This window comes from Thalassophryne amazonica, chromosome 20 (genome assembly GCF_902500255.1).
Source record: "Thalassophryne amazonica chromosome 20, fThaAma1.1, whole genome shotgun sequence".
Lineage (NCBI taxonomy): Eukaryota > Metazoa > Chordata > Actinopteri > Batrachoidiformes > Batrachoididae > Thalassophryne > Thalassophryne amazonica.
Genome location: NC_047122.1, coordinates 27772860 through 27799458, shown reverse-complemented (window position 1 = coordinate 27799458; position 26599 = coordinate 27772860). Strand labels below are relative to the sequence as shown.

Sequence of the window (26599 nt, the reverse complement as noted above, 5' to 3'; positions counted from 1 at the left end):
AACTAACAACAGAAAAACAAAGTGAATGGCGACCTTGACGCTTTTGAACAAAATCAAAACGAAGTGCCAGTGTGTGAACATTTCTGCAGCAAATCTGAGCTGTCCACAGCCACCTGCAGCTGTGTCAAAAGAAACTCTGACGGTACTGGAACAACACAAATGATGAGGAACCGTCAAGAAAGACAGCAAAAACAGGTTACGGACAAATTCAGGTTGTCGTCAGGATTCGTTCACATTTTTCAACAGTTTGTAAATTCTGACGAAGCACCAGCTCAGAAACGAAGCTGGACGACAGTTGAATGATGTCACAGAAAGTCCAGATTTCTTGTTTCGTTTTGGCTTCAGTGTCCTTCGTTTGTGCCGTGTGACTGGGACTTTAGTCCTCTTAAGTGGTAATGAAACTGATTGGCCCATGGACAAATCACCTTATGGTGGATAAAAGCTACCTGGACATCAGCTGATTTCTCCATGTAATGTGGAGTTGCATCAGGAAGGGCATCTGGCGTAAAACTTGTGCCAATTCAACATGCAGATCCACCTTGGATTTGCTGTGGCGACCCCAAGTGCAAACAAGGGAGCAGCCGAAGGGACTTACTTTTATTTATTTATATATATATATATATATATATATATCTCCAGGTTATCTCACTTTGCACATTTGTTCTGACACTCATCCTATTCAAGTTTGATTTAAAAAATAAATAAATAAACTTCACTTTCCACTTTCAGGTGCAGAAAATGTGGAACTGGAGGATACCTGCTGACTTCCATGTGAAGCCAAGAGTTAGATTCCTGCGATACCAAATCCAGTGTACTGACCAATCCCAATGGCCAAGAAAACTTGACCCCACCCACTTGCAATAGGACGGCCCCTAAACACTTCTTGGTGGCGATGTTGGATTTAAAATATTTAAAGAGCTGATTGTTTATAGGATTCCTGTCCCCTTTGTTTTTGGGTGAGTTTTGTTTTTTGTTTGTTTTTTTTACCTCCAATGTTCACCTGTGAACATTGTGAATTTACAAACCATCCAATTTGTACATGTGGATTTAATGAATAAAGTTTGTGTATACTGAACATCAACCTGCAGCCTTTTCTTGATTGACGATGGATTCAGGTGGACACCAGACCAGCCAGCAATGGTGGGCACAGTTCCGCTAATGTGCTAACCGCTAATTGGCGAAGCTAATGTTTTCATTAGCAAATAAGCTTTTCAGATAACTTTGAAAACCATGAGCACCAACTTTTAGTCCGCTAACATTTTTTTTTGTTGGCATAGTGAGTAAAGCTTAACGGTCAAAACCATTTGTAAACTCTAAAATCATACGTTAGTTCTTGTCTGTTGTGTTTTACAACAGTCAGACTGCTGTGAGCTCAGCCGTCCCCCCCAGCAGAAGGGGGCAGGCCGGCTGCCAGTGCAAAAAAAAAAGAAAAAAAAAGTGCCATTTACTTTCCACATGCAACGACACAGGCGTGCGGCAGGATTTCAAAAGAGGAAGCAAAAAAAGCTACCCTAAATATGCAAAATTGTAAATGCCCTGGCCCTGAGGGGTACAGCGCTGAATTCTATAAGGCATTTACAGATCAGACTGCCCGTCTTCTCTTAAATGTTTATAATGAGGCACTGACAACAGGTGCTCTGCCCCAACGCTATATGATGTGTGCATTTCTCTAATCCATAAAACTGGTAAGGATCCACTAAATCCAGGTTGAACGTAGATAATAAAATACTACCAAAAATCTTGGCCATGCAGTTAGAAACAGTCCTTCCAACGGTTGTATCTGGATTTGTTAAAGTTATTTTTCAACATCAGGCAACTGTTTAACATTATCTACACTCAAAGTTCAAATAAAAAAGTGTCAAATACTGCTGTCCTTGGATGCCAAGAAGACTTTCGACAGGGTCGAGTGGGATTTTCTATTAGCCCTGTCGAGGTTTGGACTTGGCCTCAACTCTCTAGTCAAACTACTTTATGTGCAACCCAAGGCAACTGTACACACCAATAATAGACTCAAGCTCCTTCCCTCTCCACCATTTAACACGCCAGGGGTGCCTGCTATCTCCCCTATTATTTGCGCTGACCATAGAACCTCTTGCTGTTTTATTGCACTCTGCACAAGAATATAAAGGAATCATAGGAGAAGACACAGAACACAAAGTGTCTCTGTATGCAGATGACTTATTATTATACATCTCAGATCCATCTCAGTCTCTCCCAAAGATTATGACCATGCTGTCTGACTTTGGAAAAGTGTCTGGATATAAAATCAATCTATCAAAAAAGTATACTGTTGCCTGTCAGTGTAGAAGCAAAAAAGCAAATCAATACATTGATTTCCTACCCCTTCACAGTTTCAGATTGTCTTGGTGAAAATGTCACACAGGAAATATCTGGCCTCTTTAATAAAAACTTTATGAATCTGTATCAACACACTCAACAGCAGATTGAGAAGTGGTATAATCTCCCCATCTCTCTCGCTGGTTGAATTTAAATGATCAGGATGAACATTCTGCCTAAATATTTAGTTTTATTTCAATGTGTTCCAGTTTTAATTAATAAGTAAAATAAAAGAGATTCTCTACTTACATCCTTTATTTGGAATAAAAAGACCCCAAGAATTAAGAAATCTTTTTTTTTTTTTACAAAGGCCCAAATCTATGGGAGGGATGGGACTATCCAGTCTCTGCCTTTATTACTGGTCTTGCAACATTCGGTGTATATCATTCTGGAATGGAAGAAACAAACCTGATTGAGAACAGATGGAAAATCAAGCATTTTCCCCTAACACTTTGAAATCACTATTATATTATACTTCTCATCTTTCCAAATTCAAATGCCACAACCCGGTGGTGTCACACTCACTGAAAATTTGGTCACAGATAAGGAGACATTTTCAGTGGAGCCACTGTTCAGTTCAAACACCACTGATTGAAAACCATTCACATACGCTTCTCTCAGGTAAAATGTTTCAACAATGGGACCTCAAAGGTGTACATTCAATTAAAAATGTCTATATTAATAAATTATTGCCAACATTTGAACAATTGAAACATAAATATGATATTAACAACAAAGACTTTTTTTAAATACCTACAAATACATAACTTTACAAGAGACATTATTTCCCTCTTTTCCCAATCAACCACTGGAATACCCTTTGAACAATGTACTTTTAAATGACCCACTCAAAAAAGGAGCCATTACCAAAGTATTCAATAGCCTTTCACAGATCTAATGTACAACTACACTTGATCACATTAAAAACGCTTGGAGCAAAGACTTGGAAGTAGAAATTACAGAAGGCCAGTGGATTGAAGCTCAGGAATGGGTCCATTCCTCTTCAATATGTGAGAGACATGGTCTATTACAGTTTAAAATCCTTCATTATTTACACCTGTCAAAACAAAGACTGTCTAGAATGTTCTCAGGAGTGGACGCTTCTTGTGAACACTGAGGCTACGCTCCAGCTACACTGTCACGTACATTTTGGAACTGTCCCAAAATCACACTACACTGGTCAAAAACAAACACTTTGCCTGAAATTTTAAAAATTAGACTTCCAACCGATCCTGTAATGTCATTATTTGGAGTTGTTCCTACTCAGATACATCTAAACAGTTTGCAAATTAATGTACTGTGTTTTGTGTTATTATTAGCCAGGCGCCTAACCTTGCTTTACTGGAAAAATAAGAATCCTCCTCGACATCAAAATCTTTTAAGAGAAGTAATGCAAAATTTACAATTAGAAAAAAAAATCTAATATTCTTTGAGACAGAAAGAACAAATGTTTTACTCCATTTGGCAATCCTTTAATTATGAGAAAAATTAAAATTTAAAGTTATTTTTGGACATGCCTCTTGTTTTACTCAAGTTGCTTACACCTTTATATTGTGCAGGTTTTTTTTTCTCTGTTATTTGTTTTTATTACTTTGTCTTTAATATATACATATGTGAATATATATTTATACATATATATGCACTATTTTTATTTTTATAGCTTTGCCTGTATACAACACTTATGCAAAGTGTGTATCTATAAAAATGCTGTTTATTAAAAAAAACCCCAATAAACATAAATGGAAAAAACAAAAAAGATATGTGCGATATTTTCACTTTGTAAAAATGACAGAGTTGTCATTAATGTCAATAAACTGTCAGGAATTAGTTTTGTTTAAGAATGAAACCATGTGTGAAACGTACCATATTTTTCGTGTCTCCTGCCATACATCCGTGTTGTTGCATGCGGAAAGTAAACGACACTTCCTTAGAGCAGCGGGCAGGGTGCATAAAGACAGAAGCTCTGGTTCACTTTTCGTTTTGGCTTTGTGATCGCCTTTGATTTTACTCAGAAACCTCAGCGGTGCTTAAACTTGAAACTGGCTTATCAGTATCCGACAGTGTACCGAGTCAATACTAAAAGTCAGTGGTGGGCACCGCTAAACAAAAAGTTAGCTTCGATAACAGCTAATCATCTAACTGAAAAGTTATTTTTTATAAAGCTAATCCAATAAACCACCCAAAAATTTATCAGAAGCAACAGTTAACCGATAACTTTGAGTATTGCTTCTAATACACTTGCAACTACTAACAAGCTGATTTTGAGTTTTGACACGATCGCTTCTGGTAGCATCAAAGGTAACCACAGACCCAAACAATGAGTCAGCACTTCTGTCTTTGTGCGCCCTGCCCACTGCTGGAAGCTCCTGTTTACTACATATTTCACAGCAGTGATGCTCAACTCTACACACACATAAAATAAGCCATTATTCCTTAACAGAATACAGATGTGCTGCAGTGAGGCAGCACAGTTTTGAGTTATGGCTTTGATTTAAAATCATCAAATTATTCCCGATAGAATAACTCCATTAATGCCAATTCTGTCATTTGTACAAAGTTAAAATATAACACATATCTTCTAATTTTAAATAATGCACTAATTCTGAAGTTTTGTATCAAATACAGACAGATGCCAAAGGGATTATGGGTAAATGAGCCTCCGCTAACACTCATTGGTTGACATTCATTCTATGTAAAAACCAACACGTTAATGTGAGGTGTGTGTGTTGGTGTTTACATATAAATGTGCTTTTGTAAAATCTGACTTTTTTTATTTGGTAAAAAAAAAAAAAAAAGCCAAAAAGTCAAGTTCTGATTTGACAACCGTCTGATATAACCGGAGTCAAAATAAATACATCACTGTCATCTACTAGCGTCCAGATGCTCATACTGCCATGAACACTACTGGCCAGTAGATGGCAGAAGAGACTGAAAATTTGCCAAAACAAAATTCCAGATAGTCCGTGTCTGCTATGTTTAAGATGTGTGGAATTTAATCAACACAAACTGAATTTCAGACATCTTATATATATTACTCTGGAACAAAGACGACAGACACTGTTTGACATAAGCAGTTCTCTAAAGACAAACACGAATCGACTGCAATGATTCCAATTAAAAATAATGGAGAAGCATCCTGGGCTTCTGGCATTTTTACATAAAACAAACACAATAACAAAATCTGTAAACCCAGAGAATATAGTCACAACTGTTTTAGGCTCAATATACAAAGAGTTTAATGCTATTGTCCGTGTGGATCCTGATCAGAGCATCTCAAATGCATTTTTTCTGCCGTGAATGTACTGAGATTACCCATAATGTGCCTGGACACAGCATGTCCACACTAAAACCTTCAAAATTAGTGCATTATTTTAAAACTAAAACATATATCTGATATTTTCACTTTATAAAACTTTAAAATAACTTGCCCGAAATTAGTTTGGTTAAAATTTTAACCATAAGTTAAAACTGTATGATTCTGGATGACTTGGGTGATACTGCCAGCGTATCAGTATGGGGGTCAAAAGAAATTATCTTTTTTCTTTTCTGTGACCAGTTCTCATTTGTCTGCAGAGAATAGAGCAGTTTCTTCTGGAACCAGCTCTCCTCTGTTTGCAGAGGATAGAACTATACATCTACTACAAAACATTTGACAGGTAGGGACTCAAATCTTTGATTTCAGACTCCATAAATGTTTGTAACTGTTAAGCTTTGTTCAGCACGCCTGCAAAAATATGTTAGCAGTCTAAAATTTATTGGACCAAAATTTATCAGAAGATAATTAGCTCACTGATGCTTTTCAAAGTTATCTGAAAAGCTAATCTGATAATGAAAACATTAGCTTCGATAATAACCGGTTAGCGGATTAGTGGAACTGTGCCCACCACTACTGGTCAGTCCAAATCAGGAGTGAACCACTATACTGAAGCAGATTAATTCAACACTGATTCACTGTTCATTTCAAGCAAAGATTTCAAAAAACTTTAAATCCCAGGTTCAACTTCCTGTTTCAGTGGAAGTCATTTGTAAGGTAACAACAAAAATGTAAGATAAAATCTGTGAAAAATATTCAGATTTTATTTTGCTAAAAGCAACAAACATGAACACTTGGTGACGGTGGCGCAGACTGAGATCGGCTTACATTCCACATCAGGAAGCACAAAAACCTACCAGCTGTTACACTGCTGCTGTGTCATTCACACCCTCACCTCATGACCTCAGAACCTCCGCCCCATCAGCCCGAACCTAAAGGAATTTTAATGTTTCCATCATAACAGCTAATGTCTGCGGGATTTAACATGACCGACAGCGTATGGGTAAGCTGCTAGGTCAGTGATTGCTCTGCAATTGGTTCTGGGGTTTGAGGTCGCCTGGGGTCAGCGGGTCAGTGGGCAGGTCCTCCGTAGTGCTGGAAAAAGGTTCCGCCTCCAGCTCCAACAGGGAGGGCAGGTCAACCCCATCCTCCTCTGAGGTGACTGGTTCAGGCATCATCAGGGGCGTGGGTGTATACTGCACCAGCTGCTTCCCTGGACCAATCAGAGGCAAGCGATGAGTGCGTGTGTGTAAATATACAAATGTGTCTGTGTGCACGTGTGTGTTACCTGTGTCAGCAGACTTGTCACTTCCATTGGGAGCGCTGTCAGACAGCAACTAGAAGAAACAGTGACATCTTCAGGGCGGATATGGAACTATGACAAAATTGTCATTTTTCTAATCAAATCAGTGTGTGTGTGTGTCTGTGTTATTTAATATATCCACTCACAATGTCCAGACTGTCCAAGTCCAAGTCCCCACTGGCACCCGAGGAACTAAAAAACTGAAATCACATACAGACCCGATTACAGGGCAAAGATGAACCCAAAATATGATTAGACACATGCATGTCTCATTAACTGACCTACGCCTCATTATCTGACTTACGCTTCATTAGCTGACCTACGCCTCATTTATTGGTGAGGTGTACCTCATTAGCTGACCTATACCTCATTTATTGGTAAAGTGTAACTCATTAGCTGACCTATGCCTCATTTCTTTGTGAGGCGTATCTCATTAGCTGACCTACACCTCATTAGCTGACCTAGGCCTCATTTATTGATGAGGCGTATCTCATTAGCTGAGCTACGCCTCATTAGCTAACTCATGCCTCATTAGCTGACTCACGCCTCATTAGCTGACCTACGCCTCATTAGCTGACCTACGCCTCATTAGCTGACCTACGCCTCATTAGCTGACCTACATCTCACTATGTAACACACAAAGTCATTAACTGCATGGAAACCTGCCGCATTTATTTTATTCACTTTTGAAAGTTGTGAAATAATCATTTTAGTTCCTACAAACCTCCATGAGGGGAGAGGCGTCAAATGTGAAGGTCTGTGTGTTCAAAACGCTCTGTAGATTCTCCAGAATGTTATCAATGCTGTCCACGTGATCTAGCAACTCTGACCTATGGAGACAAGCAGCGAAAGAGCAAAGATACCTGTGAAGATTCCTGTAGCCAATTTGGCTCAGATGGAATGAAGGCATTATGATCCCAGTCAGGTGAATCAGGTGTGGATCTTGACAGACTCACCTGTCGATACAGGCTACAGTCTGACATTTAGCAGAGCTGATAGCAGGGTTTGGGCTGGTAACGGAAACAGTTGACTGGCTGGTTGAAATTGGTAGGTGTGGCCCAGTGAAGGTGGGACATGTCAAAGCAACAGGTGTGGCTACAGTGGAGAAACGTACAGATTAGAAAACTAAGTGGGCCAGGACAATACGCCATAGACCAAAACCCAGGTCAGAGTCACCTTATAGACGACTGAATTTGGTCTGTTTGTCTGTGGCACTACGGTACTCTGAGTATAATCAGGTCCATTAGCTTTTGGACAGTGGTCTTTAAATAAAACAAACAAACAAACACAAAAAAAAAACAACTGAGTATGGGCAGAGTTTGTGTTTCACCCGATGCAGAGACGTTCTGATTGGGAGCTTCTTCATGTTCCTGCAGTATTGAGTTGATGAAGGTGGTGGGAGAGAGGGGCGTGTCTACAGCTGTCAGTCCACCCTCCAAGACAGGACACACTTCCACCTCGGGACTGGATGGCTCTGACTTCAGACTGATTGATTCAGCAACTCTAAGAGGAGGGGGTGGGGAGGAAAAAACAAAATCCCAATTAAAAACAAAACAAATCCTTAAATCTTGAATTTTGTTTAAAGTGGACAAATCAGAACCATATTAGAATCAATTTTCTGTTTGTTTCTTTAGTCCTTAAATGGATTAAGGTATCATCCTGGAAGAAAGCACTTATTGCCCCCCTCTGAAAAGGAATGGGTGACAGTTCAAACTGTTCCAGGTCATTTCTACTGAAGGTTTACTTTACAGTTAAACATATGAATATGACAAAACACTGACATCAAGAGGCTGTGATCTTACCCTGCATCAGTCCAATCACTGTCCACATCCTCAACTGCAGGACTGACCACATCTGTGACGTCAGAGATGATTGGTCCAGATGAGACAGGTGAGTCTGAAGCAGGTAACAAATTGGTCGCAGTCTGGAAGAACAAAGATGAAGAGTCGTCAACAAGCCAACATTTACAGAAACCAAGCTTCCCGCAACATTCCCACATGCGCCTTCATCAGCCACACCGTGAAGATCCAGTCTGTGAAATCTCTGCTGTGCTGCATCACAAATCAAAGTCCACCGATGAATTACAGCAGGATGAGACACTTGAACACTTGGGCATTGAAGTGAGTGCTGACTTACAGAGAGCGCTGTGGCTGCCTGCAGGGCCTCCAAGGAAAAGGAACGACTGTACTTTGGCAAGGAATGGGTGGAGCTTGTGTCACCCAGCATCAGAGGACTACAAAGGGCACAGAGTTGAGAGACAGCGGTAGTACTAAAAGGACTACTAGGACAATACATGCCGGTTGCAGTATGGTAAAATAAAGTACAGTCTGGATGACAGCTGCAGGATCCAGAAATTGTAAAAGTCAACTACAGCTAAGCCCACAAATATTTGGACAGTGACATAATTTTCATGATTTGGGCTCTGCATGCCATCACATTGGATTTGAAATGAAACACCTGAGATGACAACTGAAGCTCAGACTGGCAGGTTTAATTCAAGGGGTTGAACAAAAAAATACTATGATACGTTTAGGAATTGCAACCATTTTTCGACAGTTGCCTCATTTCGGGTGCTCAAACGTAATTGGACAAAGTAACATTACCATAAATAAAATGTTCGTTTTTAATACTTTGTTGAGAATCCTTTGCAGGCCAGGACTGCCTAAAGTCTGGTACCCATGAACATCACCAAATGGCAGGTTTCCTCCCTTGTGATGCTTTGCCAGGCCTTGACTGCAGCTGTCTTCAGTTGTTGCTTGTTTGTGGGTCTTTCTGCATTAAGTTTTGTTTTAGAAAGTGAAATGCATGCTCGAAGGGGTTGAGACCTGGTGACTGACTAAGCCACTGCAGACGTTCCAGCCGTCTGTGGCTGGGACGTGCATGTGCGCACACGCTGTTGTTGTCAAGACAACCAGATCCCGCACCTGCAGGTGCTGTGGACAGCACAAGTTGGCTGCAGAAATGATCACAGGCTGGCGCTCAGTCTGATACCCGCTGTCAAGTCTTGTCATCGTGAATGTTTCATTTTGATTTTGTTTCAAGGTCGCTGTTCACTTCATTTTTCTTTTGTTAGTTTTGTTTTTGTTTTGTTCTTTTATGCGCTCTAGACTCGCAGGCTTTTCAGTGATGGGAGAAGTGCAGGCTCATTCATCCACTTTTTCCTCAATGATTTGTGACTTTGCAACTTTTTTCCTTCGTTCAGCTATCGTTGTTTGCCGTGTGACTGGGCCCGTAAACTCAAACTGACAGAAAATCTCTACAACTGATACAAATTAATTAAAATATGAAAGCCAAGATGATGGGTTGCATAAGTAATGGGCTCCTTTGGTATAATACCTGTAAATAATCAGCTCTATTGCCAGTATTCTTCAGACAAGTCAGGGGATGGATACATGAATATTTCCAAGTCACTGAATATGTCTTGAACATTATTTACATCACTTATGAAGAAATACAAACAGTATGGCACTCTATGGTAAATCTGTGTGGAGTAGACAGTTCTCAAAAACTGAGTGACTGTGCAAGAAGGAAAAGAGTGAGGAAAGCCACCAAGACACCCAGACAAGCCAGAGGACGTTCATGGGTTCACAGCAACAGTTTCCAAATGCCAAACTTGTTATCAACTCTAGACCTTTTACCAACTTATTTGACGATGGACTAATAAGGATATAACCCATGCAGCCCGTGAAATAGCTTTTGAGTTAATTCTCCAATTACCTCTGGTCCCTTGAAAAAGAGGCAGCTACATATTAAAGAGCTATGATCCAAAATGATTCAAATTAAAGCTGAGAATCTGCCCATATTGATTATAGAACTGTATCTTGAATATGTTTTGTTTATATGCTAAAATAACAAAATTTGTGTCACTGTCCAAATATTTCTGGGCCAAACTGTATCTTTATTAGGGATGGGTATTGATAAGATTTTATCGATATCGATACCATTATCGATTCCACTTACTGATCTGATTCTTTATCGATTCCCTTATGGATACCTCTTGTGAAATTTCTGTGTACTAAAGACGTACCGTTATCTTTGGCTGCTTTCAGTGATGCCGGTATTTGGTTAGACTCTTTCTCTCCGATTGTTCTGTCTGAGTTATTTTCATTAGTTACTTCCTCCAAACCATTAACATGTCTATTAGACCCCATTCCTACCAGGCTGCTCAAGGAAGCCCTACCATTAATTAATGCTTCGATCTTAAATATGATCAATCTATCTTTATTAGTTGGCTATGTACCACAGGCTTTTAAGGTGGCAGTAATTAAACCATTACTTAAAAAGCCATCACTTGACCCAGCTATCTTAGCTAATTATAGGCCAATCTCCAACCTTCCTTTTCTCTCAAAAATTCTTGAAAGGGTAGTTGTAAAACAGCTAACTGATCATCTGCAGAGGAATGGTCTATTTGAAGAGTTTCAGTCAGGTTTTAGACTTCATCATAGTACAGAAACAGCATTAGTGAAGGTTACAAATGATCTTCTTATGGCCTCAGACAGTGGACTCATCTCTGTGCTTGTTCTGTTAGACCTCAGTGCTGCTTTTGATACTGCTGACCATAAAATTTTATTACAGAGATTAGAGCATGCCATAGGTATTAAAGGCACTGTGCTGCAGTGGTTTGAATCATATTTATCTAATAGATTACAATTTGTTCATGTAAATGGGCAATCTTCTTCATAGACTAAGGTTAATTATGGAGTTCCACAAGGTTCTGTGCTAGGACCAATTTTATTCACTTTATACATGTTTCCCTTAGGCAGTATTATTAGACGGCATTGCTTAAATTTTCATTGTTACGCAGATGATACCCAGCTTTATCTATCCATGAAGCCAGAGGACACACACCAATTAGCTAAACTGCAGGATTGTCTTACAGACATAAAGACATGGATGACCTCTAATTTCCTGCTTTTAAACTCAGATAAAACTGAAGTTATTGTACTTCGCCCCACAAATCTTAGAAACATGGTGTCTAACCAGATCCTTACTCTGTATGGCATTACCCTGACCTCTAGTAATACTGTGAGAAATCTTGGAGTCATTTTTGATCAGGATATGTCATTCAATGCGCATATTAAACAAATATGTAGGACTGCTTTTTTGCATTTGCGCAATATCTCTAAAATTAGAAAGGTCTTGTCTCAGAGTGATGCTGAAAAACTAATTCATGCATTTATTTCCTCTAGGCTGGACTATTGTAATTCATTATTATCAGGTTGTCCTAAAAGTTCCCTGAAAAGCCTTCAGTTAATTCAAAATGCTGCAGCTAGAGTGCTAACAGGGACTAGAAGGAGAGAGCATATCTCACCCATATTGGCCTCTCTTCATTGGCTTCCTGTTAATTCTAGAATAGAATTTAAAATTCTTCTTCTTACTTATAAGATTTTGAATAATCAAGTCCCATCTTATCTTAGGGACCTCATAGTACCATATCACCACAATAGAGCACTTCGCTCTCAGACTGCAGGCTTACTTGTAGTTCCTAGGGTTTATAAGAGTAGAATGGGAGGCAGAGCCTTCAGCTTTCAGGCTCCTCTCCTGTGGAACCAGCTCCCAATTCAGATCAGGGAGACAGACACCCTCTCTACTTTTAAGATTAGGCTTAAAACTTTCCTTTTTGCTAAAGCTTATAGTTAGGGCTGGATCAGGTGACCCTGAACCATCCGTTAGTTATGCTGCTATAGACTTAGACTGCTGGGGGGTTCCCATGATGCACTGAGTGTTTCTTTCTCTTTTTGCTCTGTATGCACCACTCTACATTTAATCATTAGTGATTGATCTCTGCTCCCCTCCACAGCATGTCTTTTTCCTGGTTCTCTCCCTCAGCCCCAACCAGTCCCAGCAGAAGACTGCCCCTCCCTGAGCCTGGTTCTGCTGGAGGTTTCTTCCTGTTAAAAGGGAGTTTTTCCTTCCCACTGTTGCCAAGTGCTGGCTCATAGGGGGTCGTTTTGACCGTTGGGGTTTTTCCGTAATTATTGTATGGCCTTGCCTTACAATATAAAGTGCCTTGGGGCAACTGTTTGTTGTGATTTGGCGCTATATAAATAAAATTGATTTGATTTGATTTAAAAGTAGGCTTTACAGGTTTTCTATGTCAACAACATTTTACTGAATCTTAACATAAATAAATATGAAATTGGTCAATACATCCTTAAACACTGGACATAAATAAACTTTGCATGGTGGATCCTTGATCTCTGAAAATAAATAGAAATAAACAAAATATGTAGTTTATGTCAAAAGCATTTCCTTTCAGACATTACTGCAATGAATGTCTTTCCATACCTCTGAACTGAGCTCTTACAGCTGGCTGCGCTGCAGTCCATATCAATTTAATTCACAGAGAATGCAGGACATTACATTTTGGGAGGAAAAAACGTTTAGTATATTGTAGTTTATTGTCAGTATTACAACGTTTGGAAAGAGGTGTCATTTTATGTAAAGCAGCGGTTTGCTTTGAAATTATTAATTCCGACCAGACTCTAACTCGACTCAGCAGAGAGCGGGGCAGTGTTTGGAGCTGTGTCAATGGAACGGAGGACTACTCTCGTTTCTTGACTGCAACAAGACAAGAGTCTCAGTCACTTTAATCTGCACAAAAGTGACTCACGATTGACATATTTTAATGGCTTTGAGAGGGGTTAAGAAGTGGAGTTGCCGCTTCTGAAGAGCAGTGAATCAAAAAACCAACAAAGCAGCGGATCGAAGCAATGCTTCATTGGTTCAAGCTTCAAATCGGAGTCGCGCTGCAGAGGCTGTTGATTACAGACCCGCTGCAAGGTCTGTAATCAACGTAGAGAAATGATCATCTTCCCGACAAACACTCTCAAAAACAACAGCCGCTCTGAAGGACTGATAAGGGAATCGTTAAGCAAAAAACTATTGATGTCGGTGGATCGATACCCGAAAAGAACCAGTTCTCAATACCCACCCCTAATCTTTATACTGACTTTCATTAAAAAAGGAAAAACTGACACAACTATCATGTAATGCTGACACTAGCAATAACATTTGTTGGCACTTCTAAATACTAACCGGCTAGCAGTGTTGTAATACAGTGCCAGTACTTACAGCTTCCTCTTCGTTCCCATAATTCTATTGGACTGGACAAGCGACACCAAGAACTCGATGAGCTGTGGACAGACAGAGACAGAATGTGAGGTGTGAAAAATGTAATGATCAAGATCCAGATTGATCTGGATCAGCCTTTCAGGTGTTAATGCAGCAAACCTAGCACCTTGTTGACGACTTTCTGTTGCTGGGAGTGCTTCTGTCTCAGGATGGCCACCTCCCTCCACAGAGCTTCATTCTCACTGAAAGAAAGCCTGATTCAGGATCCAGGAGAGCTGCCAGAGAACAAATGTCTCAGTATCGTGTTCTTACTGTTTCAAGGCTACGATCCTGGAGTCGATGGTTTCCTGTTTTCCTTTCATCAGCTGGACATCACTCAGCATCTTGTTCACTTCTTCTGAGGAAAGCTTCATTTCCTCTTGACGCGCAGATGCCACCTGGACCAATCACAGCACAGACACGTCACATGGAGACCAGCACCCATTCTGGTGCTGAGCTCTGATTTTCATCAGTCTGCAGGTATCAGCTCAACGTCAGCAGGTGATGTCACTTCCTCAGCCAGCAGGTCTGTTTACACTGACGACATGCACTCAGTCAAACTTCAACCCCTCAAGCTACTGGCAAAGTGGTATTCTATGCCCCCCCCCCACACACACACAAACAGCTGTCAATTACAAACTCCTTTCGAATCCACACTGAGAAGCAGCGGGTGTGACGCCATGCACAGCAGCCTGCGTCACCGTGGTGGACATCACCTGCTGATGTAAAAACCTGGATTCGGGTGCAGACATGGATTTATGTTTGAGTGCATGTGTGTACATTGGTAACTTTGCGCTTGATTATCTCCAGCAGGTGTTCTTGCCCTCTGATGAAAAACGGATGCTGGAACTCTGTGTCATCTTGTTCTGGTTTCAGCAGCCCACCTTGTTCGATGTGCACCACCTTACGGAACCCGTCTGCTCACAAACAAACAAAGGCATCATCAGTTCTACTAGTTGATTCACAGATCCTCTGTCGTGCAGACTCTGACATGATGCGCTGGCCACACTCACACATGTTGAGCTGGCGGATGAAGCTTGCCATGTTGTTGTGCTTGAAGTATTTTGGTAAAACTTCTTTGGAGAAGCGACCTTGATCGAACACATGGAAGCTGGCTCCATTCTAAAAAATAAAGAAATAAAAATAAACATACAGAAAAATTCAGAAAACAGGTTAAATACAGTGTCACAGGCTCAAATCCCTGGGTGTCAAAGTGTCGATAAGCAAGACACCAAACTCCTCCTCCTGCTCCTTTTCTGGATGCTCCAATCATCAGCGTGTGAACTGTTTTGGATTTCAGATCAAACGTTCCTGGCAAACGTGGGAAGGACTGGCAGTACAGCTGCAACAATCATTTTTCTCATTGACTAATTGAGAAAATAACTGACCGGGTTAATCGTTGCAGGGTGTCACATGACACCAGGACAGCTCGTCAGGCTGATCTCAGATCTGTCAAACATTTCACTCTTTATCATGTTACACATATATGAAGTCTCTAAGAACTGCTCAGGCTGAGCAGTGCCACAGGTACCACGTGTCACAATAATACAATATAATATTATATAATAATATAGATTAAATCTATATCTAACTATATAATATCCAGGTCAGAACGGTATTTTAACAAATATTTTGTGAACTTTTTTCCATGTGTGTTCACTCGCGTATTTGCTTGGAATACGCACATGAAACATTTACATCTGGGCACTGTCAATATTCTGCCCAGTTAGGAGGTGTCATGTCGCTCTCCATGAAGGGACATTCGCGTTTAGTGGGCAGCACTGGGAGTGCGGACTCTAGTTCTCATATTTCCTCATAAATTAGAAGAGACGATGCCCGACTTTTCTGATGACAGAATATGAAAACCTGGTCCTTAATTACACAGGAAAACAACTTTCAGCCAGAAATCTGTTTGTTTTAGAGATATGGGTATCCAAAATTGGCTTTGTGGCTGTCAAAAACAAACACCCCCTTTTTTTTAAAGCCTCATAGTTCAGAAATACTTAAGATTTTCCCCATGTTCATTATATATGGAGAGGCACCGGTACAATTTTTTTTTCTAGCTAAATCTGAGTCAGCCTGTCTGTCATTCCTACTGCACATCTCACCGCTGTCGCACTGGCCTTGTACATATCCTGCACTACCAACACACACTTCTCTGTGATTTCAGACTTCTACAACTCTTCTCTTGGCATCCTGTCATAAGCTTTCTCTAAATCCACAAACACAAAATGCAACTCCTTCTGGCATTCTCTATGCTTTTCCTTCAACACTCAGAGCAAACACTGCATCAACCACATTGCTGCTTAAAGATCTTTACCTCTTTTTTAAACCTAGCTTCTAATACTCCTTCCCACATCTTCATGCTGAGACTGATCAGCTTTATGCCTCTGTAGTATGTGGAAACTAAATGATACAAATCGGTATCTAGATACAAATGTGTGCCATCCAAGTGCATCGATTCATTTGACGGGTTGAATCGTGTTGCATCATTTTTTTTCTGATGCACATGACTGCACCACAGACGGAAGCCAGAAAGCTTAACAATTTCCTTATCGGTGACTCAGTTCGGGACACCGGAGCAGCCATTGTTTTTGAGGGTGTTTATTGGGAAATGATCTTTCTTTACGTTGACTGCAGACTGTGACGGCTCTGCAGGTCTGCAATGTCTTCATTAACACCTCTCAAAGCCATTTAAAGATGTCAATCGTGAGCCAGCTTTGTGTGGATTAAAGTCACAAACAATAATAATAATATAATAACAATAATATCTTCTGTTTTGTGGGACTAAGTGCGCAACTCCAAAGAGCAGTGCAGATTTCGGTCTGAATAAATAACTTCAGAGCCAATCATCATTTTAAATCAAATGACACCTCTTTCCAAATGTTTTAATACAAACAATAAACTATAACCGACCAAACCCTTTTTCTTCCCCCAAAAATGAGACGTCCTCCATTCTTTATGAAACATTGATCTTGGCGTGCAGCAGCCAGCTGAAGAGCTCAGCTCAGAGTCTTTGGGGTTCCATTAGTGTCATTAATATCTGAAAGGAAATGCTTTTGACAAAAACTACAAATTTTGTTTATTTCTTTTTATATCCAGAGATCTAGGATCCACCATGTACATCAAGGATCTAGTAACCATGTACAGATTTTATTGATTTTTATTTATGTCCAGAAATCAAGGATCCAGTGACTAATTTCATATTTATTTACTTTAAGACTCAATAAAATATTGTTGACATAGAAAACCTGCAAAGTCTACATTTAGTACAAAGGAAATTCACAAGAGGTATTGATAAGGGAATCAATAAAGAATCAGATCAACAAGCGGAATCAATAATGGCAGTGATATCGATAAAATCTTATCAATACCCATCATTAATCGTATCGTACCAAATTGCATCGTATCGCATAGTGAGGAATTGAATCGCCATCAAATACATATCAAATTGCATGAAATCTGGAACAGGGGTGAATTGTATCGCATCGTATCGTCAGTACGTTATATGTATCATATTGAATCGTTGTCAGTGATGAGATTCACACCCCTATTCTGTAGTTATAAGTAGTAGTAGTAATATGGAGGTACAGGTAAGTCACTTTCTACTGATCCCTGTTCAGACATGTTCTAAACTGAGTATAGCTATTATGTGATCCTTTTATTATAATCTTGTTTTACATCGTTGCGAAATAAAATCAATCAACAATCACTATCAGCACGAAGTAAGGTGGGTTCTACTCTAAAACTGAAAAACGTCTCTGTGTATGCAACACTATCACTATGTCACGAACATTAACTTTTTTATTTTCCAAAACTTTTACAGAATACACACTAAAGTGTAAGATGTGATGTGTTATTTGATATGTTTGCCCTTTCAGCATGTTACGTGTTTGCAGTTAGCATGCTAGCTGGAAAAAACGAACCGGACTCCAGCAGATCAAAGAATCCGTCTCAGGATCTTCCACTAGGGTCCAGAGTTTGGTGAGAAAAGCCGGAACGCTGCTGCCGCTCATCAGCGCACCTCCACAAACTTCCATTAACAAACAAGCAAACAAACGGCCCAAATTAAACAGCTAATATTAGCTAGGACACAAACAACACGGACGTGAGCTGGGGCGATGGAAAGCTAATCCGAATTCTAATCCACTTTATCTCCCAAACCAGTCTGAGGGGGGAAAACCGATTCAACAGCATTTAATTTACATTTCTTCACCAAAACAAACTGCGCAAACATTGCTGTCGCCTGCTGATGTCGTCAGTGACGCCGTCACATTCTTACACGATCTGCTGCATTACCGCCACCTAGTGTTTGGGAGTGGGCGCAGAGGATGGAGTATCGCGTCATGCAAGAGAACATCAGATTTCCTGAATGTATTTTGATTTGTTTTCCTAGATCTTTATGCACTCTCGCTTGCTTTAATTTAATTAGGTCATTTTTTTCTTTTCTTTTTTCCGTATTCCTTCTCTCCAGATTTAATCGTTATCTTTTCCTGTAATGTTTTCATTATGTGTCTCTGTGTACATGTATGTTTATGATCGTTACAATAAATCTGGGAGTCGGTAAAGACCTCATTTACGACATCACTTTGGCTATTATGGATGTGGAAAGGAAAGGGACTCCCAAGAAATGAGGATGTGGATAGGTTGGACAAAAAAAAAAAAAAAAAAAAGCTGTGACAAATGAAAACATAGACATCAATATCAATCTTTCCAAAGGAGAGGGAAAGTGTATTGTCTGAAGAGAAATTAACTTAACAATGGCAATAATGCTGGGAGCAGGAGGGTAGGCATTTCTTTTCAACAGCTAGTAGAGTGAAAGAATCAAAGTCAAAGTGAACTTTATTGTCAATCTAGCCATGCAGCAGTACATTACACAGAAGACTGAAAATGAGTTTCCCCAAACTCCAAATGTGCAGTAACAAAGGGTAAATTAGACATACAACTAAATATAGACTGGACATGGGACATCACTAGGACATAAAATGCAAATAATATCAGTAACAGAACAACAATCAGCACGACATATAGACTACAGTGAGCATACATTTCCAGGGCTGTCATAGTGTTTCAGAATGTAGTCAGTTGAGGTATGTTACTGGAGTGCAATCGTACTGAGTACAACAATATAGGTGCAATGTGGCAAAAGTGCAGAGTGCAGAGTAGCAGCATGGAGGTGAATGGAGGTGGTTTTTGTGCATGGAATGTGCATAAAATTAGTTTGGTCTGTAGTGTGTGTGCGTGTGTGCGTGCGTGTGTGTGTGTGTGTTGGGCGGTTATGCGCTTGCTCTTGGGAGTGAGTTTAGCACTCTGATGGCCTGTGGGAAAAAGCTGTTGCTGAGTCTGGTGGTCCTGCAGTGCATACTGCTGTAGCGCTTGCCAGATGGTAGGAGGGTAAACAGTTTGTTTGAGGGGTGGGTAGGGTCTTTGATGATGTTGATGGCTCTTCTGTGGCAGCGGGATGGGTACAGGTCCTGTATGGATGGTTGGGCTGACCTTGTGATCTTCTCCGCTGTTCTCACCACTCTCTGTAGCACTTTCTGGTCAGCAACATGGCAGCTGCCATACCAAACTGAGAGTCTGCTGGTGAGGATGCTCTCAATGGCACCCCTGTAGAAGGTGGTGAGTGCTGAAGGGGGGAGACTGGCTCTCCTCATCCTGCATAGGAAGTGGAGGCGTTGCTGAGCTTTCTTGACAAGGCAGGTGGTGTTGGTTGTCCATGTCAGGTCATCAGTGATGTGCACCCCCAGGAACTTGGTGCTTTTCACTGATTCCACAGCACTGCCATTGATGGTGAGAGGTGTGTGAGGCTTGTGATTCTTCCTGAAGTCCACTGTTATTTCCTTTGTTTTGATGACATTGAGGTGCAGGTTGTTGATGTCACACCAGTTGATGAGATGGTGTACCTCCTCTCTGTAGGCTGAGTCATCATCGTTGCTGATGAGGCCCACTACTGTTGTGTCATCTGTAAACTTGATGATGTGGTTTGAGTTGTGTCTGGCACAACAGTCATGGGTCATCAGGGTGAACAGCAGAGGGCTCAACACACATCCCTGGGGGACCCCTGTGTTCATGATGGTGGTCTGTGAGGAGTTTTTGCCCACTCTTCCTGTCTGAGGTCTGTTGGTGAGAAAGTCCAGTAGCCAGTAGCAGAGTGGGGTGCTGATGCCTATAGCACTCAGTTTGTTCACCAGGTGTTGTGGGATGACTGTGTTGAAGGCAGAGCTGAAGTCAATGAAGAGCATCCGCACGTAGCTGTATTTGTTCTCCAGATGAGCCAGGCTGAGGTGAAGTGCTGCTGCTATGGCATCATCAGTACAGCGCTTGGGACGATACGTAAACTGGAATGGGTCAAGAGTGGCAGGTAGGCTGGATGTTATGTGAGCCTTGACCAGCCTTTCAAAGCACTTCATCACAATGGGAGTGAGTGCTATGGGCCTGTAGTTATTCAGGGTTGTTGCTGGAGATTTCTTGGATAGCGGTATGATGGTGGTGGCTTTGAAGCATTCTGGTATGATGGCCTGGCTCAGAGAGATGTTGAAGATATCTGTGAGAACATCTGTGAGTGAGTCAGCACAGTCTATTGTCAGGGCCGGCAGCCTTCCTGGGGTTCACCTTTGCAAGGACCCTCCGCATATCAGCTGGGTCCAGTTGAAGTGTTGCATTGTCCAAGCAGTGAGGGGCTTTTATTGGAGTGGTGGTGTTGTTTTCTTCAAAACAACTGAAGAAGACACTGAGTGAGTTAAGAAAGTCTGTGCTGTCCTCACAGGGTAGGGGGGTGGGTCTATAGTCTGTTACTGACTGAATGCCTTGCCATAGGCGTCTGGGGTCTTTTGTGTCAGTGAAATGTGATTGGATTTTCTGTCCATAGGCACGCTTGGCTGCTCTCATGCCCCAGTTCAAGCTGGCCCTCGCTGATCTGAGGGCTTCCTTGTCTCCAGACTTGAAAGCAGTGTTCCGTGCTCTCAGGAGCTCACGCACCTCCCTGGTGAACCACGGTTTGTCGTTTACCCTTGTGGTGATGTGCTTTATGACAGTCACATCTTCCATGCATTTGGATATGTAGCCTGTCAATCAATAAATAGTTGTAGAAGAAGATGATGGAAAATAAAGGATGAAGTCACTATAGACTGAGAATTGGACATACTTTCTTGAACAGTACTCTCTTCCTCCTAGGAAAGTATCATGATGGAATGTCCACAGCCACTACTGCTATAACGGACTGATGCAGAAGGTGGCAGCAATGCAACAATAAGGATGTCACCTGCCGTTAAACGCCATAGAAGAAGAAGAAGAACTAGAACTAGAACTGCTTGTTAGCACGTGGGTTAGCCAAGAAGTTTGGCAACAACTGTAACAATAAAAATATGATGCAGAGTTCGGAAAGTTTGGACGGTTTGCGTGCTGTTAAAGTCCGCCAGAAAGCAGCAAAGAAGAGGAGTAAGGAGGCGGAGGAGGAGCAGCAGGAGGAGGTGAGGAGCAGGCTAGCTGATGTTAGCTGAAAGAAAAACGCTCAGGTGTCACGTAAAGTTAGAAACTGATTTCCTGGCTCAGGAAAACAAACACTATTTTTGTCTTTTTCCCCCCTTTACTTCGGGAAAGTAGACAACGAGCTACAACCTCGTTATCATCAATCTGAATGTGCACAGAGCGTTTACAAAGCGCAAAAACGAAAAGATAGGGTCACTTGCCCAGTACCGGAACATTGCTGTAGTTTTTGTGCCGCCGTTTCTCGTAATCAGCACGAATAAGCTAATACTTGGTACCAATGGAGAGATTGACGTTTTGTCTACAAACGACCACAAGCTCGACCGGATCCAGCCGTCCTTGTGATCAGCAGAGGAATCAAAACATCCCGGTGTCTGCGCGCTTTTCCTGACTCACTCATTCCTGCAAGTTTTAAAGTAACGATCTCTAAAACGTAGCAAAGGTGAGTTAGCCGTTCGGTGTTTTTGGTTCAGAGTGGGAAAATACTTACTTACTTGGGTAGAAAATGTCAGTGTGTTATGTCTTGCTGTTTAATTGCTGCACGCATTTATCTCTGACGCGAAAATTTGCCAGTTGCGGGTCACTGAAGCAGCAGCCTCGTGTCAGTAGTTGTGAGTAGGGATGGGTATTGATAAGATTTTATGTATCGTTGCCATTATCGATTCTGCTTATCGATTCCCTGATCGATACCTCTTATGAATATTGTACTAAAAGTAGGCTTTACAGGTTTTCTATGTACGAGGTCTGTCCAAAAAGTATCAGACCTTTTAATTTTTTTCAAAAACCTTATGGATTTGAATCACGTGTGCTTGCATGAGCCAACCTTGAACCTTCATGCGCATGCATGATTTTTTTTTCCACGCCCGTCGGTTGCATCATTCGCCTGTGAGCAGGCTTTGTGTGAGCACTGGTCCTCCCCCCTCGTTGGATTTTCATTGCAAGGAAAATGTCTGAACGATTGGAGTAACGCTGAATCAAATTTTTCCAGAAACTGTGAGAGACAGCCAGGTGGAAACCATTCGGAAGATTCAGACGGCTTTCGGTGGCTTTTCAGTCGAGTGAGTATCCGAGGAATTGTGTAAGAGCTGGACATGTCACAACATGTCCTGTGAGACTTCCAACTTCCGCACGTCTTTCATTACAAAATCTGTAACAGTGGAATGTGCTGAAAAAGTGCTGATGTCCACCTCTTCTGCAATTTCTCTGGTAGTCAGATGACGTCCTGGATCAACACAGCGTTCACTTTGGAAATGATCTGGTCGTTTCAGCCTGTCAATGGCCGTTCGGAGCGCGGCGCACCCTCCGCCATTGTGCGCCGTCTTTAAACCAGTTGTAACACTCCTTAATCTGTGTGATGCCCATAGGATCGTCACCGAAAGCCGTCTGAATCTTCCGAATGGTTTCCACCTGGCTGTTTCTCATAGTTTCTGGAAAAATTTGATGCAGCAAAGCTCCAAATCGTTCAGACATTTTCCTCGCAATGAAAATCCAACGAGGGGGGAGGACCAGTGCTCACACAAAGCCTGCTCACAGGCGAATGATGCAACCGACGGGCGTGAAAAAAATCATGCATGCGCATGAAGGTTCAAGGTTGGCTCATGCAAGCACACATGATTCAAATCCATATGGTTTTTGAAAAAATTAAAAAGGTCTGATAATTTTTTGGACAGACCTCGTATTTCATTGAGTCTTAAAGTAAATAAATATGAAATTGGTCACTGTATCCTTGATCTCTGGACATAAATAAAAATAAACAAAACGGTGTTTCGCTTTGAAGTTATTAATTCAGACTGGATTCTATCGTTCCAGCTTGACTCGTCAGAGAGCCGCGCAAAGTTTGGAGTTGTGTGAACAGAATGGAGAACGATTCTCATTTCTTTCTCGCAACAAGAGAGGAGTCACACGTTAGTAACTTTAATCTACACAAAAGTGAATCACGATTGACATATTCAGGGATAAAAGTAGTGAAAAACAAAAAGCTGAAACCCAAAATTACCCCCAACACCACCTGCACGAAAATGTTTCAATTCTAGAAGCTCTGAAATGCAATCTGGGACTATTCCAGACGATAAACTGTAGTGAGTGCAGCATCCATTTAGTGAGAAAAAAAAAACAACTTTCCTTATTCAGATTCATTCGAGTAGTATTCTGCTCTTACTAGATGCTGCAGTTTTCTAGCTTGGCAGATAGTTCAGGAGGAAATCACTGAAGAAATTAACAAACTGAAAATATGGTTTGGCCGAAAGGAATTGTCATTAAACTTAAATAAGACAGGGATGAAATGGAGGTGCAAGAGTCACTAGGTGTTCACAGGAAACATTTATTTCTGTATGTATTTATTTATGTTCATTGTTAGTTGCTTTTATATTTTCTGTTGTGTTTCTATTCAGGTTCTTTTTGTCTCTTTCTCTAAAATTGTATATAATAATCATTAGATTATTAATATATAAACAAAAATAAATTTAAGAACTATTACAATTTGAAAACAAATGCACCCGAACGTGATGACGGCTGCAATTGCTTAATGCTAACTTTTAACATTGAAAATGCCATAGACATGCTAACGCGTTAGCATCGCTCCTGTTTTTAAGTTATAAAATACATCTATCAACTGTTTCAGAAGACCATAACAGGTCGGTTTAACATAGAAACAGTAAATAATACTCACAGACGTATGCTCTTTAGGGTTTTAGCGGGGGAAAATTAAGCAAAAGAAAGAATAATCGAAGCATTGCTTCAATCTGCGAACCACTGCTTCGATTGGTTCAAGGTTCAAAGCAAAGCCGCGCTGCAGAAAAGTTGATTACGGACCCACTGCAGGGTCTGTAATCAATAGAGAAATGATCATTTTCCTGACAAACACCCCCCAAAACAACGGCCACTCTGAAGGACCGATAACAGAATCGTTAAGCACAAAGCTTATTGATGTCGGTGGATCGAGTCATTTCTTAACGATACCCGAAAGGAACCAGTTCTCGATACCCATCCCTAGTTGTGAGTCATGTGTACTTTGGGGTCATCTCAACATCACGAATGGGCATGAATGTGGGGGGTTTTACTTTTTAATTCGGGAGAAATGTCACCGCCACACTTAATTTTTTGCTCGTAAAAACGTATAACAGTGCCTTTCGAAACTAAGTAAATTCTCATTTAATAAGTCTGATTTATATCATTTTGTGTTCAAAACACATTCTCAGGCACAGTGTGTATCATTCTGCATTAGAAGGGCTCCAGCCAGATGCCAGGAATGCCCCCAAAGTGACACAGTGTCGTGATCCAGAACCGGCAAAAGTGATCCATTTCTGGCAAATGTTTGCACCACACATAATGTGGCTTCACACTAGAAGCGTTACTCCACCCAGACTTTTTCAGCTAAATAACATCCAAATACCCAATACAACAATACACAATTAAAGGACATTCAGTTGCATTTTGGCTCCGTATAGCGGGACTTTAAAAAAGGTGATCTGGAACCAGGCAACTGTATGTACTAGAAAATATAAAATAATTGTTATAAGGTGTAGTATCACCAAATTCTCACTTTGGATTATAATATTCAGTAATGCCATTGTTTTAAGGTCTAACTAGTCAGTCTGTGGAGTAGATTCAGCGGAACGGGTGCGACTAAAGGTAACCGGATCATTCATTGCCAAAAAAGACCATTCATAGACAGATTTATTGAACGTCAACTCATACTTCTGATAGATCACACCTGTGTTAAATTAGTGTCACACCTGTTATAATGTATACCTATTATGTTTTATATAGAAATATAATGTATTCATTAATCAGTATTTTGTTTATATATAAATATTTATAGCCTAATCATATATTGTCTGTTCAAATGACTAAACTAGTTGACTTTAGATAGATAGATAGATTTATTGTAATTACAACAAGTGCAACGAAATTTCTTACTGCCACTATCTGCTTCTCTATCATATATAGAGAAGCAGATAGTGGCTTTGCCTCATTGAATGGTTTGTTCCAGCTTTCACTTAATAAAATATTCGTGCTATTGAACTCATAACATTCATTATTTGTAACACTGTATTGGTAGGTTAATACTGCAGTGACTTGATCTTACCTCTGTAACATTTGGGCTATTGGGTGTTGGTTGATATGAAGGGAGTTAAAAAACAAAATGTCTTCTGTCAGAGAATCGAACCCCATGTCTCCCGCATGACAGGTGAGGATACTTACCACGATACTAATGAGAAGGTAAAAGCACACATGGAGCCACAGAACAATTACAACATCTGCCGTAAGAATAGCCCCAAGATTTAGTGTTACGGCATAATGAAACGGTCGACAACTAATTTAGTAGTCGATGAGTCATTTATTTTATTTAAGTCTTTGTTTTCCTCTCAATTCATAGTTTCAGGCAGCGAGCCGTCCTGCCGTCATTTGGACGTTCAAACTTGATAAGACAGCCGATTAAAACAGTGGCCGTCTTGTTCAACGCTGTCTAAAATGCGCAGTTTACCGGAGGAGCTGTTGGTGTGTGTGTGCGTGCGTGCGTGCGTGCGCGCACGCGGAGTCAACTTGCTGCAGACTGCGAACGGAGGCACAAGACGTTGTATTCTGCTGAAAACCATCAGTGCACGTGAGACAGCGAGTGCAGAGCAAATTGTGGAGCTGCCTTTACTTTTCTCTACTCTTTCTCTACCGGTGTTTTTCTGATGGCACCGACCTGTTCACACCATGTGCGCATCATATACTGAATTTATGAGATCATGAGATGAAATAAACGGTCAAATATCCTTAAATCCTTAAAAATGAGAATATACGAGGGCTGTCAATAAAGTATAGGTCCTTTTTATTTTTTCAAAAACTATATGGATTTCATTCATATGTTTTTACGTCAGACATGCTTGAACCCTCGTGCGCATGTGTGAGTTTTTCCACGCCTGTCGGTGACGTCATTCGCCTGTGAGCACTCCTTGTGGGAGGAGTCGCCCAGCCCCTCGTCGGAATTCCTTTGTCTGAGAAGTTGCTGAGAGACTGGCGCTTTGTTTGATCAAAATTTTTTATAAACCTGTGAG

General features: G+C 40.9%; 2 protein-coding genes and 1 long non-coding RNA gene across 5 annotated transcripts in view; 2 read left to right on the top strand and 1 right to left on the bottom strand.

The window, feature by feature from the left end:
* The first annotated feature begins 2440 nt into the window (after nt 1–2440).
* On the top strand, nt 2441–14186 carry LOC117501581. The gene is made up of 3 exons (XR_004558044.1): nt 2441–2451; nt 11918–11924; nt 14110–14186. It is a non-coding gene; the product is annotated as an uncharacterized LOC117501581 (long non-coding RNA).
* hsf1 (heat shock transcription factor 1) lies at nt 6560–18343 on the bottom strand. Of its 2 annotated transcripts, none has more exons than XM_034160493.1 (14): nt 17940–18343; nt 15080–15188; nt 14847–14983; nt 14340–14464; nt 14194–14269; nt 14028–14089; nt 9090–9186; nt 8756–8877; nt 8284–8456; nt 7910–8048; nt 7678–7783; nt 7100–7153; nt 6939–6987; nt 6560–6863 (listed from the first exon to the last, which is right to left on the bottom strand). In XM_034160493.1, exons 2-14 carry the CDS (start codon nt 15108–15110, stop codon nt 6667–6669), a joined length of 1368 nt encoding a protein of 455 aa, XP_034016384.1. In that variant the 5' UTR covers nt 15111–15188; nt 17940–18343; the 3' UTR covers nt 6560–6666. The 2 variants fall into 2 exon arrangements, with proteins under 2 accessions (XP_034016384.1, XP_034016383.1); XM_034160492.1 differs by having other exon boundaries at nt 17993–18343.
* Nucleotides 18344–21353: 3010 nt separating this feature from the next.
* bop1 (BOP1 ribosomal biogenesis factor) overlaps nt 21354–26599 on the top strand; it is a 34256-nt gene continuing 29010 nt past the window's right edge. For both annotated transcript variants that reach the window (XM_034160690.1, XM_034160689.1), the window contains exon 1: nt 21354–21538. In XM_034160690.1, the coding sequence (XP_034016581.1) occupies nt 21434–21538 (105 nt within the window). In that variant the 5' untranslated portion in view covers nt 21354–21433. The remainder of the gene's footprint in view (nt 21539–26599) is intronic.

Bases quoted from the DNA above. Each gene is read 5' to 3' on its own strand.
- hsf1 (XM_034160492.1), bottom strand. From the start codon at position 18,106: ATGGAAGTTTGTGGAGGTGCGCTGATGAGCGGCAGCAGCGTTCCGGCT. The intron at 14,465-14,846 runs GTACACACATGC...TGATTGGTCCAG, and splicing joins TCAAGCGCAAAGTTACCAAT to GTGGCATCTGCGCGTCAAGA. The intron at 8,878-9,089 runs GTAAGTCAGCAC...TTGTTCTTCCAG, and splicing joins AGGCAGCCACAGCGCTCTCT to ACTGCGACCAATTTGTTACC.